Genomic DNA, 13,054 nt, shown 5'->3' with positions numbered 1-13,054 from the left:
GAGGAGGAGGAGGAGAAAGAAGAGGGAGAGGAGGGGAAGGAGGAGAAGGAGAAGGAAAAGGAGGAGAAAAGAAACACACTGGGAACTCTGGCAGTTTCATCTTCTTGTGGAAACCTCTTCCAGAGCTTTCTGACCTGGCCCAACATGGAGTGGCTTCCCTTGTTGCTTTATATACTGCTGTTGTGTGAAAAGATACTTTCATAACATCATTACAATGGAGATTTCTTTTTTCTCTTGCTTTACAATGTTTTTTTGATGGATCTATTTTCATCCATTACGTTGGGTACGCAATAGATCCCTCCAATCTAGAAACTCATGTCTTTCAATTTTATGAAATTTAGCTGAATTACTTTATTAACAGTAAGCTGTTCCTCTTCATTTGTTTCAGTTCTCTCTCTCCAGAGTTCCAGAGTTGTTTCACCCGATCTAATGAATTTAACCTGTAATTTTCTTTTTCATCTATATTTTCTCCACCTCTTGATGTACATTCTTTGCTTCTAATTCCTTCTGAGTTGCACTTCTATGCTATCATATTTTTAATTTTCAAAAGCTTTTTATCAAGGATGTGTCTCTTTCATGTGCCTTGAATGATTCCTTTTGAATATAACTTATACTATGCAGATGTGCCACTGGGACTTGTACTTAACACTCTTGGAGTTTTCTATACTTTGATTAGTGTATTTTCTCCAATTTATATATCACCTATTCATTTTGTTTTGTTCTTTTCTTTCTTCTGGGGACTGGATACAGGATCTTGGACATGCCACAAAAACACTCTACAGACAGCTATGTGCCCCCCCCCTTCCCTTTTTAAAATTTCAGGACAGTGTCTTACTAAGTTGCCCAGGCTGGCCTTGAATTTGTGATCCTCCTGCCTGAGCCTACTAAGTAGCTGGGATTACAAGCTGTATACCACCATACCTAGCTGGTTTCTTTAATATATTTCTGCATGTGTATGATCATTACTGGTATCTAGTTAGATTAAAAGAAAGGTTTGAGGGGTCGGGGAGATGGCTCAGTAGAATAAGCACTTGCCCAGCATGTGCAAGGGCCTGAGTTCAATCCCTGGTTCCTCAGGAAAAAAAAAAAAAAAAAAAAAGAAAGGTTTGGTTTGAAAATGTTGCTTTACAGGATGGAGATGTAGCTCAGCAGTACACTGCTTGCCTTGCATATGTGAAACCCTTGGTTCAATCCCCGGTAACACCCCCACCCCTCACCCAATGCTGCTTGGAAGCTTTAGTGTGCACTGGTGGGCTTCCTAGGCTATGATCTTCTTATAGTCAATTTTTTAGGAAGAGCCCCTAATATCACCTTCCTTCAGGAGAGGACAGAAGTTCTGACACTTAATCACTGCTTTACAGGGTAAGGGAAATGTAGAAACTGAGCGTAGAAAAAATATTGGGAGATCTTTATATTAAGGAGATATAAATCTCCTTGTTCCAAATGTGTGCCTCAGTCCTTAATGGTATTTGGTAAACTTTAAGACCCAAGATCTGAGATATTTATATATTTTTCTGCCCCCACCCCCACTAAGAATGAGTTAGTGAGCATGGTTTTTTTTATCAGTTCTACCCACTTAGGATTCAATTTCTCCTATATTTAGACATTTATACTTCTGGTTTTGTTTACTTTTGTCCTTTGTGGGTTTGGTAATTTTAGGGATTTCAGGGAAGGAAATACAAATTAAGTGTATATATTTAATCTGCTATTTCCAAATATATGTTCTTTCTACTATATTATATAGTATTTTGTTTCTCAATTTTTGATTTTGGGGACATGGCTCAGTGGAATAAGTGCTTTCCTGGCAAGCTCAAGGGCCTGAGTTCAATCCCTGGATCTGCCACACACCAAAAAAATTCAATTCTCAATTTTTAATTTCTAGGATAACGTCTCTGAATTTGCTGCTAATGTCAGTAAGAAAGTGGTCTATAGCAAAATTACAAAGCAGACACGTCTTTGTGGTTGAAGTTGTCAGTGAAGGCCCGGATGCTTATATAGTACAATTAACACAAAGATATCTGTTGGAGAAGCAACAATTCCACAAGCTCTTTTAAAGAGAATAGAAGCATTTCCTAAAAGTCTTTTCTCACTTAGAACAAAATCAAAACTCCAAAACCAGAACGTATTTCCATTTTATCTGGTCTAATCTCTCTTCATTTACAACAAAACAATTCACAAATCATACAAAGATTTACAGACTTTCCCCCTCATCATACTGCTGAACTTATAGGAGAGTAAAGCTCCGAACGCAGGTTTGAACTTCTAGTATCTGTCAGTACTGGTACTTTTTTTCCTGAAAAACTCATAAATGAATTTAACTCAAAACTCAGTATTTAGTCCATTTTAAACAAAATTCTATTACCCCATTAATTTTGTGCATACTTTATACCTTATATCTGAATCTGAAGACTTCTGTCTCACCACCAACTTTGTAATCTCTCCTTGAGACATGGTCTTATGAATCTTTGTCTGTTCATCAACTGAAGAAAACCGCTGTGATGTCTGTAGTAATTACATATGTAAAAAACTTTAAAACCAAATGAATATATGACAACACTATAAGATTAAAAATTTGAGAATTATAGTTGTTAAAAATATAAAAAGTTATATTCTTCAGAGACTTTTTGAAATAATACAACCTATTGAAAAATCTTAAGTCATTAGAAACATGGAGAACATATGTCAATGAAAATACTGACAACAGTATTTCTGACAACATGACAAAAAAAATGTCTCATGGAAAGTTAATAAAACAGTCAAGACCATTTAAAGACATACATAGATCAGGAATCTGATAAATTCAGAACACAAAATACTGTCTTCTATACTCTTTTTGTACCAAGAAATGCAATCATTTTCATGGCTTGGCTTACTATTACAGATTTTATTATATCCAATCAAAATTTAAAGGAGCTAGAACACATAGAAGAAAAAAGATCTTTATCATCACTGTTTTAAATTATAAATAATTTGCAGAACTATCAAAGTGGCATCTGAATAGCAATCAGCAAATTTTGTCATTTTTGTTTATAACATGTCCCTCTGAAGACAGTCCTAGTCCAAGGAAAGAATTCTCGTTAGTTATTCAAGTCACTGGCTAGTATTTCACTTTTCTACAGTTACTATACCTTTTCTTTAGCTTTTTCTGCTTATCTATGGCCTTAGCAACAGGAACACAAAATATCCTGCTTATAAAAAGTTAAGAAGCATACTCTTTTGGGCTAAATTGGAGTAACAGGGACCTGCTTTTCCCTCTTGTCCAAAACAAATAAACAGAAAAGAAATTAATAAATAAAGAAGAGTCATTTTTAAGACAATGGATGGAAAACAAAGTTAGTGAATCCTATGCCTCCTATAGCTATGGCACATAGAGAGGAACCCAGGTGACCTCTGCAGACACCCAGAGTCGAGCATATGAAGCTGAACACCTGAAGTGATCCAGGTAACTTGAGAACAAAAGAGCCTTGGGGAGAAGTGAGTTGCACACAAAAACAGAACTCTGGAGACCTACAGAAGGTTGCCATGGTGTGGTTTAATTCACACTTCTGTATAGGAAAAACAAGGAAAAAACCATTAGAATATTTTAAGTGGAACAGCATCCATCACTCACAAAAAGTCAGTAACAGCAGCCTATACTCAAGAGCCAGGATACATAATTTTATGATGCTCAGGACACTAGTAAAAGTACACATCTAACCTCAGCAGTACAAATAACACTAACATGAGTATTCACTAAAATGAAACTTCTTATCTTGAAACAAAGATCTAAAAAGATTGAACTACTTCCCGAGGAAAGCTCTTAAATATTATTGCAAATTATGTTTAAAGAATATTAACTGAACACAAAAATATACAGCAATCAACAAGGTGAAATTCACAAAGTTAAGAGTTGGGCATAGTTACTCATGTTTGTAATCTCAGCACTCTGGGAGGCTCAAACCCAGTCTAGGCAATTTAGCAAGACCCTGTTTTAAATTAAAAAAAAAAAATAAAAAAAAATAAAATCAAGGGTGTAGCTTAGCGTAAGGAAACTGTTGCTCAATACCCCGTACTGAAAGAAGAAAACACATGCAAAGAGGAATGCACATAATGAGGAGAAACCCTGATGAAAATAGAGAAGGACGTTACCTTAAACTGATAAAAGCCACACAAAATAAACTCATGGCCAATATTACACTGGATGAGGACAAACTGAAAGCTCTTCCTCCAAAATCAGTAATGAGACAGTGTCCATCTCACCGTTCCTGTTCAATACAGTATGTGAAACTTCAGCCAGCACAATCAAGCAAGAGAAAAAAATAAATGGAACATAAATAGAAAAGGGAAAAGTAAAATTACCCCCATCTGCTAATACTGTTCTTTACCTAGATGATCCAAAGAACTTCACCAAAAGACTTCTGGGCCTTGTGCTTGCCAGTCAGGCGCTTATGTCACTGAGCTATCTCTCTGGCCCTGCCACCAGAAGGCTTTTAGAGGTGATAAAACAAATACAGCAAAGTAGCAGGATACAAAATAACATACAGTGGTACCACAGCTCACATCATCTCAGAATGCTCTCTCAAAGACCCCTATAAGCTTCTGTGTAAAACACTAATAGTCTAAGAAGTTCTGTGCAAAACTGCAAAGAGTTAAAGCAAGTATTGAGCTTTGAACTAACCTAAAATAACTGCCAAAGAGAAAATGTTCACCCTAAGTGTGAAAACATAAAAGACTACCAGTGGATTACAGAACTGACCTCAGACAAAGACTTAAAATGCATGGGAATCAAGGTGATATATTTTTAAAGGAATTGCCTGTGGGTCAAAAGCTACAAAAAAGAAGGAAAAGGTTCCTTTTAGAGATTGGATTGTAAGAGAAAAAGAAGTGGCAACCAGATATGCAGAATACAAGAAGGTGAAAGAAAAGCAGAAAAACAGGAGGACATGTATCACGGCCTCCCCTCATCACTGAATAGACTGTCCACATAGAAACTACTTTATCACACTAGCAGAGGAAGTTCTTAAAATTTGTCACCTTGTAAAACAAACCAAACACACAACATGAATAAATACACAAAATCTATACCCAATGGTATAATAAAACCAAAAGAAATCAACTTAGGGCCAGCAAGATAGCTCAGTGGACTCAGCGCCTGCTTAGGCAAGTGTAGGGACCAGGATTCTACCCCCGGTACTGCATGACGCACCTGCCCCACTCCTGGCACACTGAACCGGCCACGGAGACCCAGTGTAGTGGCACACGCCTGTAATCCTAGCACTGGGGAGGCTGAAAATAGGAGGATCACTGTGAGTCTAAGCTGCATAGTGAGACCGTGTACCAAATACATAAAATTAAAAAACAACTTAATCTTATCTTTCCACAAAAAAGAGAAAACCTACAAAAGTATGAAGTAGAAAAAGACAAAGTACAGTATATATATAGCATTATATATGTAAGCAAATGAAAAAAATTTCTTGAATGAAATACTCAATCCCTAAAACCAGAAAACAAAACCCGAAAGTTCAAAAACCCAAACCCACAAAGAAGTGAAGACTTAAGTGACCTCAAGAAAGAAATGAGTATAAAATTAACTATTAAATGAAGATTCACAAAGTTCCAAAGAAGAAAAACACAAGTGAAAACTTAAAGAAAATTAAGCAAAGGCATGAAAATACTAAAAGAATATAAAATAAAGAAAGAAATGAAATAGGCCAGAACATAGCTGAAATGGCAGATAGGCAAAAGAAGAAAAACAGAGGTCCTTAAGAAATAAAAAATGAGGGCTGGCTAGATAGCTCAGCGCCTTGCTTAGGCAGGTGCAGGGACCAGGGTTTGATCCTCAGCGTGACATGCTGGCCCCACCCCCAGGGTGTGCTGAGACAGAGAATGAGACTGGGCATGGTGGCATGTGCCTGTAATCCCAGTGCTTGGGAAGCTGAAAACAGGAGGATCATTATGAGTCTGATCTGTGTAGTGAGAACCTGTAGACTCTGTACTAAATGCAAAACAAATAAATTAATTTTTTAAAAATACAAAATGATGGAATATAACAAATAGGTAAAACTACAATTAATGAATTAAGAAATTTTAGTAAGCAAAATAAGACCAGAACTTACTCACTGAAAGAACCCAGGACATAATATGATATTATTAACCTAGGAAAGCCATATCCTAGACGTGAAACATAAAGAAAAAATTCTGAAGTTCTATAATCTAAAGATCAAATAACGTAGAAAGACAAGAAAGAATTAGAATTAATACAAATATATAAATGTGAATAAAGGATTTTGTATGTAGCCAAAATGTGCCTTCAGATACTAAAGCTACAGAAAGAACTCAAGAAATTCTACAAGCTTTTCCTGAGTAAACTACTATGGGAACAGCTTCATCTAATTAAAATGAACAGGGAAGCTTCAGCAAATTTAATATTCAGGAGCAGATGTAAGATGTAAACAAAGTAGGAGTTAGGATAAAACAATAACATTTGATATGCCTTAGGTGGGTTTCCTGGTGCCTTTTTGTATAATCATTTTATATGATTATTTTATTCACAGTGTGTATTTGAGTTGTTATAAAGCAGAAATAAAACTTTAAAAAAAAACAAAAGTAGAAGGGACAGCCAGCCAAATAGCTCAGTGGAACAGGAGCTGGCCCTGTCCCCCGAGACATGCCGAGACAGCAATTGAGACTGGGCATGGTGGTGCATGCCTGTAATCCCAGCCCTTGGGAAGCTGTAAACAGGCAGATCATTACAAGTCCAATCTAGTAGTGACACCCTGAACACCCTATAGACTATTCCCTAAAATATACACACACACACACACACACACACACACACACACACACGTAGAAGGGAGAGGAAAAATAAGATAATATAATAACTTATTGAGGGTCAGGGATATAGCTCAGCAGCACAAGTGGTTACCTGGCAAGTGCAAGGTCCTAGGTTCGACCTCTGCTACCAAATAAGTGAATTACTTATTTACTTATTTATTGATACTTGTGTCACAAGTGGGAATTAGATTAGATTATGTGTTAAAAACTGACTAACCAGGGGGAAATGGATTGAATAAAAACAAAGTTGATTATCGGCATTTTAAAAATTATACATGAAGATAAGCAATCAATAGATTAAAAAATGTTTTCAATTTGATACCTAAAACAGAGTGATCCAGAAAGGCCAATAATAAAGGGATAAACAAAAGGATATTAGGTAACTAAAAATAGCAAGAGGGGAAATGAAAACAAAAGAGCATTAAATGTGAAAAAAGGCACTTTCTCATCTTAAAAGCCACAATTAACAATGAGTAACACATATCATTATCTGGATGAGACAAATAAATATACTCAAAATAATGAGTCTATAATAGATGAAGATGGTGAACAGAGATTATGAATATCTGGTAAAACTTTATACTCTGAATAAAGAACACATTCTTAAATGCATGTCATAATAATCACATATTAGGTAACAAAATATCAGCAAATTATATCATATAGAAATATTATAGTTAATTACAATACAATAAAAACATAAATTCACAACATTTTAAAGTTTTTCTCTAAAACCTAATTTTTTTTTGCTAATCGAGTATGTGTGTGTGTGTGTGTGTGTATACCATACACATGACAATGTTTAAAATTTTATAGGAAAGCTATAATAAAACTACATACGTATGGGATATATCTGAAAGGAGAACTGGGAAAAATCATTGATTTAAAAACCCATATTAAAAAAAATAAAAAAATAAAAACCCATATAAATAAAAACAGAATAAACAAATTAAATTCCCCACTCAAAATCTAGAAAAATGGCCAAGCACAGTGGCAGATACCAGTACTGCCAGCACTCAGGATGTTCAAGCAGGAGACCTGCCACAAGTTCAAGGCCAGCCTGAGCTACACAGTGAGTTCTGGGTCAGCCTACACTACAAAGTGAGCCCAGATTCCAAAAAAAAAAATCTAGAAAAATGAGAAAGTAAGCCAAAAAAGCACACAAAATAAAGCAGATGCAAATAAAACACAGAATGGAAAAAAAATAGCTATAATAAATCGAAAGTGTGCCCTTTTGTTTTTTAAATGCATTTGGTACAGGGTCTACAGGGACTACAGGTTCTCACTACATAGATTGGACTCGTAGGGATCCTCCTGTTTTCAGTCTCCCAAAAGCTGGGATTACAGGCATGCAACCATCATGCCCAGTCTCTTATCATTATCTCAGCACACCCTGGGAGCAGGCCCCGCATGGCACGCTGGTGATCGAACCCCAGCTGCTATGCTCTGCCTAAGCAGGTGCTTTAGTTTGCTGAATTATCTGGCCAGCCCTAAACCTACCACTTTGGAAAAAAGACAAATGATTAGCTAATGTAAAAGAAAATAAACATAAATCTATAAAGTAAAATGTGACCCCTAAAAAAAATCACTGAAAGAAAAATTTTTGAAATTAAAAATTCTAACAACTACTTTCTATACTTCTATGCAAACAAATCTGAAAAGTTACAGGAAATGGATGATTTCAAATCAAAACAGTTTACTAAAAGTGATCCCATTAGATAAAAAGTTTAAAAAGATTAACTTCCCTGGAAGAAAAAAAGGAATTTATCAAGGAATATACCACAAAGAAGCACCAATCCCAGATGGTTTGACAGGGAAATTTTATCAAAACTTCAAAGAACAGATAGAGTACTATAAAGTTGTTCCTGAATTTTTAGAGGGAATACAATATACACAGAACTACAAAGTATATATTCAGTATACTCAACAGTATGGCTGGTGTCTCACAGCTATCAATCCAAGACAGTTGCAAACTAGTTATTCAACACCAACCAGTTTTCCACTGATTTTGTTGCTGTTGTTGTCGGTTTTTTTGGAAGTGAGACTAGAACTCAGAGCTTTTCCATTATCTCGTTTTTCACTTTTGCAAGATTTTCAAAATCACAAACCTAGGCTCCCAAGTCATATAAATGTCCTCTCCTGATATCTTCCTTTGTGAGACATTACTAAGACAACCAATGCTGGTTTTCCTTTACTGTGAGACAAAATAATAAAGTGAGCTTTGCGTGATCCACACACAGGGTTTTCTAGCAGTCTTCTGAGTAGACAGTGAAGAGAAAGAAAACAACACAGATAGGCACTGAAGAGTAGAAGAATATGTATTTCTGAGAATAACAAGCACAAAACAGGAATAGAAGAAGCAAGATCAGAAGTGGGGAACAAGGTGTTTCACTATGCTGGAGACAAAGATGAACAAATTGGGAATTATGACACCACTGAGATTACTGCTTTAAGTTTGGCTAATGGTAGAAGACACTATATAGAGAAAAGTATGTTCCCACACTAATATTACAGATAAGAGATGCTTTTACTAATGCAATTGTCATCTAGAAGACTGAGAGACTTGACCTAGGGAAGTCATCTTTAAAATTCTGGTTAATAGAACAAGTCCTTCTTCTTTAGAAATGCTAACATCATGGATATAAGAACAGAATGAAAACAACATACAGACTAAATAGTAATTTAAATGGCAGAATTTGAAATTTAAAAGAATGTAAGTCACACAAGGGAGAGAAACTACTACCCTTACCTCCCCTCCCACACAGCAGCTAACAACTTATTAATTAGGCAACAAGACTAATGCTTATCAAAATCCTTTCAAGTAATTTATCTGTAAGAATCTTTCTCTCAGTAATTAGGTATTTCAAAACTGGAAAGGTCAGATTGTCATTTCTGCCAAGATTTAATGGCACCTTCTTAGCAAGCATCAGTGATAAGATTTCATTGCTCTGATTTGTTGCCCAACAAATTAGGTTTTAAAAAAATCCATGTACCGCCTAAAATTAAACCCATTTAAAAAATTGTGGAATTTAGGAATGTGGTAGATCCTGCTTAGAAACAGTGTAAGTCTTCATCTTCACAATGACATTTAAAATGCTAGAACATGGCACATTTTCAAGATAAACATAAAGCATTGTAAAAATCACTCCTATCCTCCCCACCTCCAACCCCAATAAGTATCTATTAGCATACTCTACAAAGCAAAGCTCATTCATGCAAGTGTCCACCAGAAACAAGCACCACCACCTGGTCCTAAAGTAGCCAGAGATGAGAGAGAGGAGTAGTAAGAAGCTAAGAGTGACTAATACACTGTGCAGGGAAGTGTTCTACAGCTACCGCATGCAGTGGCCGTCAAGCAGGTGACAGACGCTAGAACAACACTAACAGGAGCTAAATGCTCCAAGCAGAAAGCCCAACTTCCTAGTTCATCTCAGCAAGAGTTCAAGTGTAAAGAATTCTATCCCCAAAAGGAGTAGGGGTTGTTACAAAGGAAACTCAGGAACACAACAGCAGTAACAAGTGCTAACATCTTAAACTAGTATTTTTCAATGAGATGCACTCTATTACAGAACTTTTCACAATTACTAATCACATAACACAGTATATTTCATTATTTTATTTGTAACTCACAGGGCACCTTCAAAATGGAATTTTTTTGTATACAAAAAAATTTTACCTTTAACTTTTTTTAAAAAATGTATTTAATACAGGGTCTCACTATGTAGATTGGACTCGTAGTGATCTTTCTGTCTTCAGCCACCCAGTCTCATTCACTGTCTCAGCAAGCCCCAGGGGCAAGGCCAGCAAGGAAGGCAAGGGATCAAACCCCCAGCCCCTGCATCTGCCTAAGCAGGTACTTTAATCTGAGGAGCTATCTGGCTGGCCCATCTATCTCTAATTTTATGTATACTGTGTGTACTGTGTTTCTAACTTCTATAATCCTACGGTTTGGTTCAGATTAATGACTCATTTATTTAATCAGGGAACATGCCCTGCATTTTTCCATTTTTGTTTTTCCCCTCATGAAACGTATTATCATTTTAAACCTGAATATACCTTTCAAAAATACATAGTAATGGTGTTGTGAAAATTAAGAAAAATTTTATTAACTATCTTCATGATTCAAAAATTTAAGAGCTTTCAAAAATATTTAATAATTTGAAGATTATCACACATTTTCCCACCAAACTGTAAAAACTGTACAGCGAACTTACAGATCTGCATGGAAATAAAACATACTTTGGTGATAATGTTTTGGTTTGTATTACAAACATATTGTGTATGGTCTAGGACAATTCCAAAATAAAACTCTTTACCCTGACATACCTATAAATATACTTACACTCATCAAAAACATTTGTCCTAATTTTGGGTGAAATGATGAAGAATTTATATTCCAAGCCCAAACAGTAAAGCTTTATTTAAACACAGTGCCAACATTATAATTTGACATTAATACAAATCCACATTACATGTGGCCTTCTGCTTGGTTGGATTTTCTGGGGCATCATATTTTGCTCACAAATTTTTAAAAACATCATGTTTATTTGATATTACTTAAAAACAGGGGTAAGGAAACAAGAAGTAAATAACATTTCAGTTAAAAATCCATTGAGTTATGTAACAGCCTACTTCCTAGGCCAGGGAGCAGTCAAAAACAGTCTACTGTCTGTGTCTGTTGTTCTATTAGAATGCAAAAATATCTATTGGGCTTTTTTTGTTTTGTTTTGATTTTGTCTTTTTGAGGCAGGATCTCCCTATGCAGTTCACATCGGCCTTGAGCTCACTCTATAGCCCAGAATGGTCTCGAACTTGCAATGATCCTCCTACTTCAGCCTCCCAAATGTGTGCCACCACACCCAGCAGGGCTTTTTTTTTTTTTTTTTTTTAACTCATTGTCTAGAGCTGTTTTTCATACGATGGTGGTCAAGTTAAGTATGTATGATTTACAAAGTCTAAAGTATTTATCATCTGGTCCTTTATCAATCTTTTGACATAACAGCATCAACATTTCTATAGCAGGGCTTAACAACCTTAATTTTCCTTAGTTCATAACTTGATATGTGCTGCTGAGGTACCCTTTACTTGAATCCTATTAATATTTAGCTTTATCTGCTGTGTTCAATGAGATTTCCCATGTACAACATTAGATGGGAAGAAGCTGTGAAAGTTAGCTTTAGATTAGCAAAGATGATTGATTCCCATCAGAATTGCTTGCTGTCTATTTTTCTTATATTGCTGGAAAATTACCATTTCGGAGTCACTGTGAGAGGCCTGACCCAGGCTGGATGCAGACCCTAGCTCAGAGTGAGAAGCTTGGTCATGGGAGAGATGGGGCTCAATTATGTCATCGTAATCATCTTCCTCTGTGTCCCCCTCCCCATCGGCAAAAGTACCTCTAGTCAAGAAATCGGAGCGCGTCCGCGCCATTCGAGCTTTCTTTTTATGGGCCGGTCTGGCAACCTGCTTGACCAAATAATAAAACAAATAACACAACAACGTTTTGTTTTGTCTTTTTGGAGATGATGCCAATGAAAGAGGACCCATGAATTTCTTGAAACATCCCTCCACCCCAACATGTCCTTTCCACTAGTAGAAGTAACAGGGATGATCAAAAGAAATCCATATAAATTGCTCTGGACAAAGGGTAAGAATGAAAGCTAAAAATCTACATAACGCTTCTTCATAATCAAATAAGCCCCCCCTCCTTGCTATAACAGGTCACATCAAAGTCACTTGAATAAACTGTCTTTCTGTCTAAGCAACTTTTTTATACACATAATTTGGTTTTTAGATACCTCTCATTGCCTAGAATATACTTTACTATTTTTAACAGGTTTAGCTCATGGCTTCCTTCTGAAAACACTTGGAAGTAGATGAGGTATTCTACCTACAAGAATAGTAACTTCCAAAATAACGTGCATCTACATACAAAAGATAAATCCAGTACTTACCACTCGCTGACCTGGCCCAGCTAACTTCAGAGGTTTCCAAGCTGTTTCATCTTGTTTATGAACCTGAGGATTTCCAATTCTTAATGCTTCCTTTTTGATACTTTAAAACAACAAGATTATATTTCAATTTCTAGCAGATATTCCATAGAAGTAGTTTTAAAATACAGCATGAACTGTAGTCTACCAACTCAAGAATTATCAAGAATATGCATATATGACTGAATTCCTAGACGTCCTGCTTGGATGATCACTAGGTATACTCCACTATGGTGACCTATGTTTAAGAA

The 13,054-nt window shown here is 36.0% G+C and overlaps 1 protein-coding gene across 4 annotated transcripts in view; it reads right to left on the bottom strand.

Annotated features, from left to right (window-relative positions):
* Nucleotides 1-13,054, bottom strand: part of Myo9a (myosin IXA) — a 227,184-nt gene that overhangs the window by 66,035 nt on the left and 148,095 nt on the right. For 2 of the 4 annotated variants that reach the window (XM_023712466.1, XM_023712464.1), the window contains 3 exons: nucleotides 12,768-12,867; nucleotides 12,064-12,279; nucleotides 2,390-2,502 (listed from right to left, as the gene is read on the bottom strand). In XM_023712466.1, coding sequence (XP_023568234.1) covers nucleotides 2,390-2,502; nucleotides 12,064-12,279; nucleotides 12,768-12,867 — 429 coding nt within the window. The remainder of the gene's footprint in view (nucleotides 1-2,389; nucleotides 2,503-12,063; nucleotides 12,280-12,767; nucleotides 12,868-13,054) is intronic. The other 2 variants (XM_023712465.1, XM_023712467.1) reach the window with 2 other exon arrangements.

This window comes from Octodon degus, unplaced genomic scaffold (assembly GCF_000260255.1).
Source record: "Octodon degus isolate 3935 unplaced genomic scaffold, OctDeg1.0 scaffold00026, whole genome shotgun sequence".
Classification (NCBI taxonomy): Eukaryota; Metazoa; Chordata; class Mammalia; order Rodentia; family Octodontidae; genus Octodon; species Octodon degus.
This window is presented reverse-complemented; position numbering and strand designations above follow the sequence as displayed.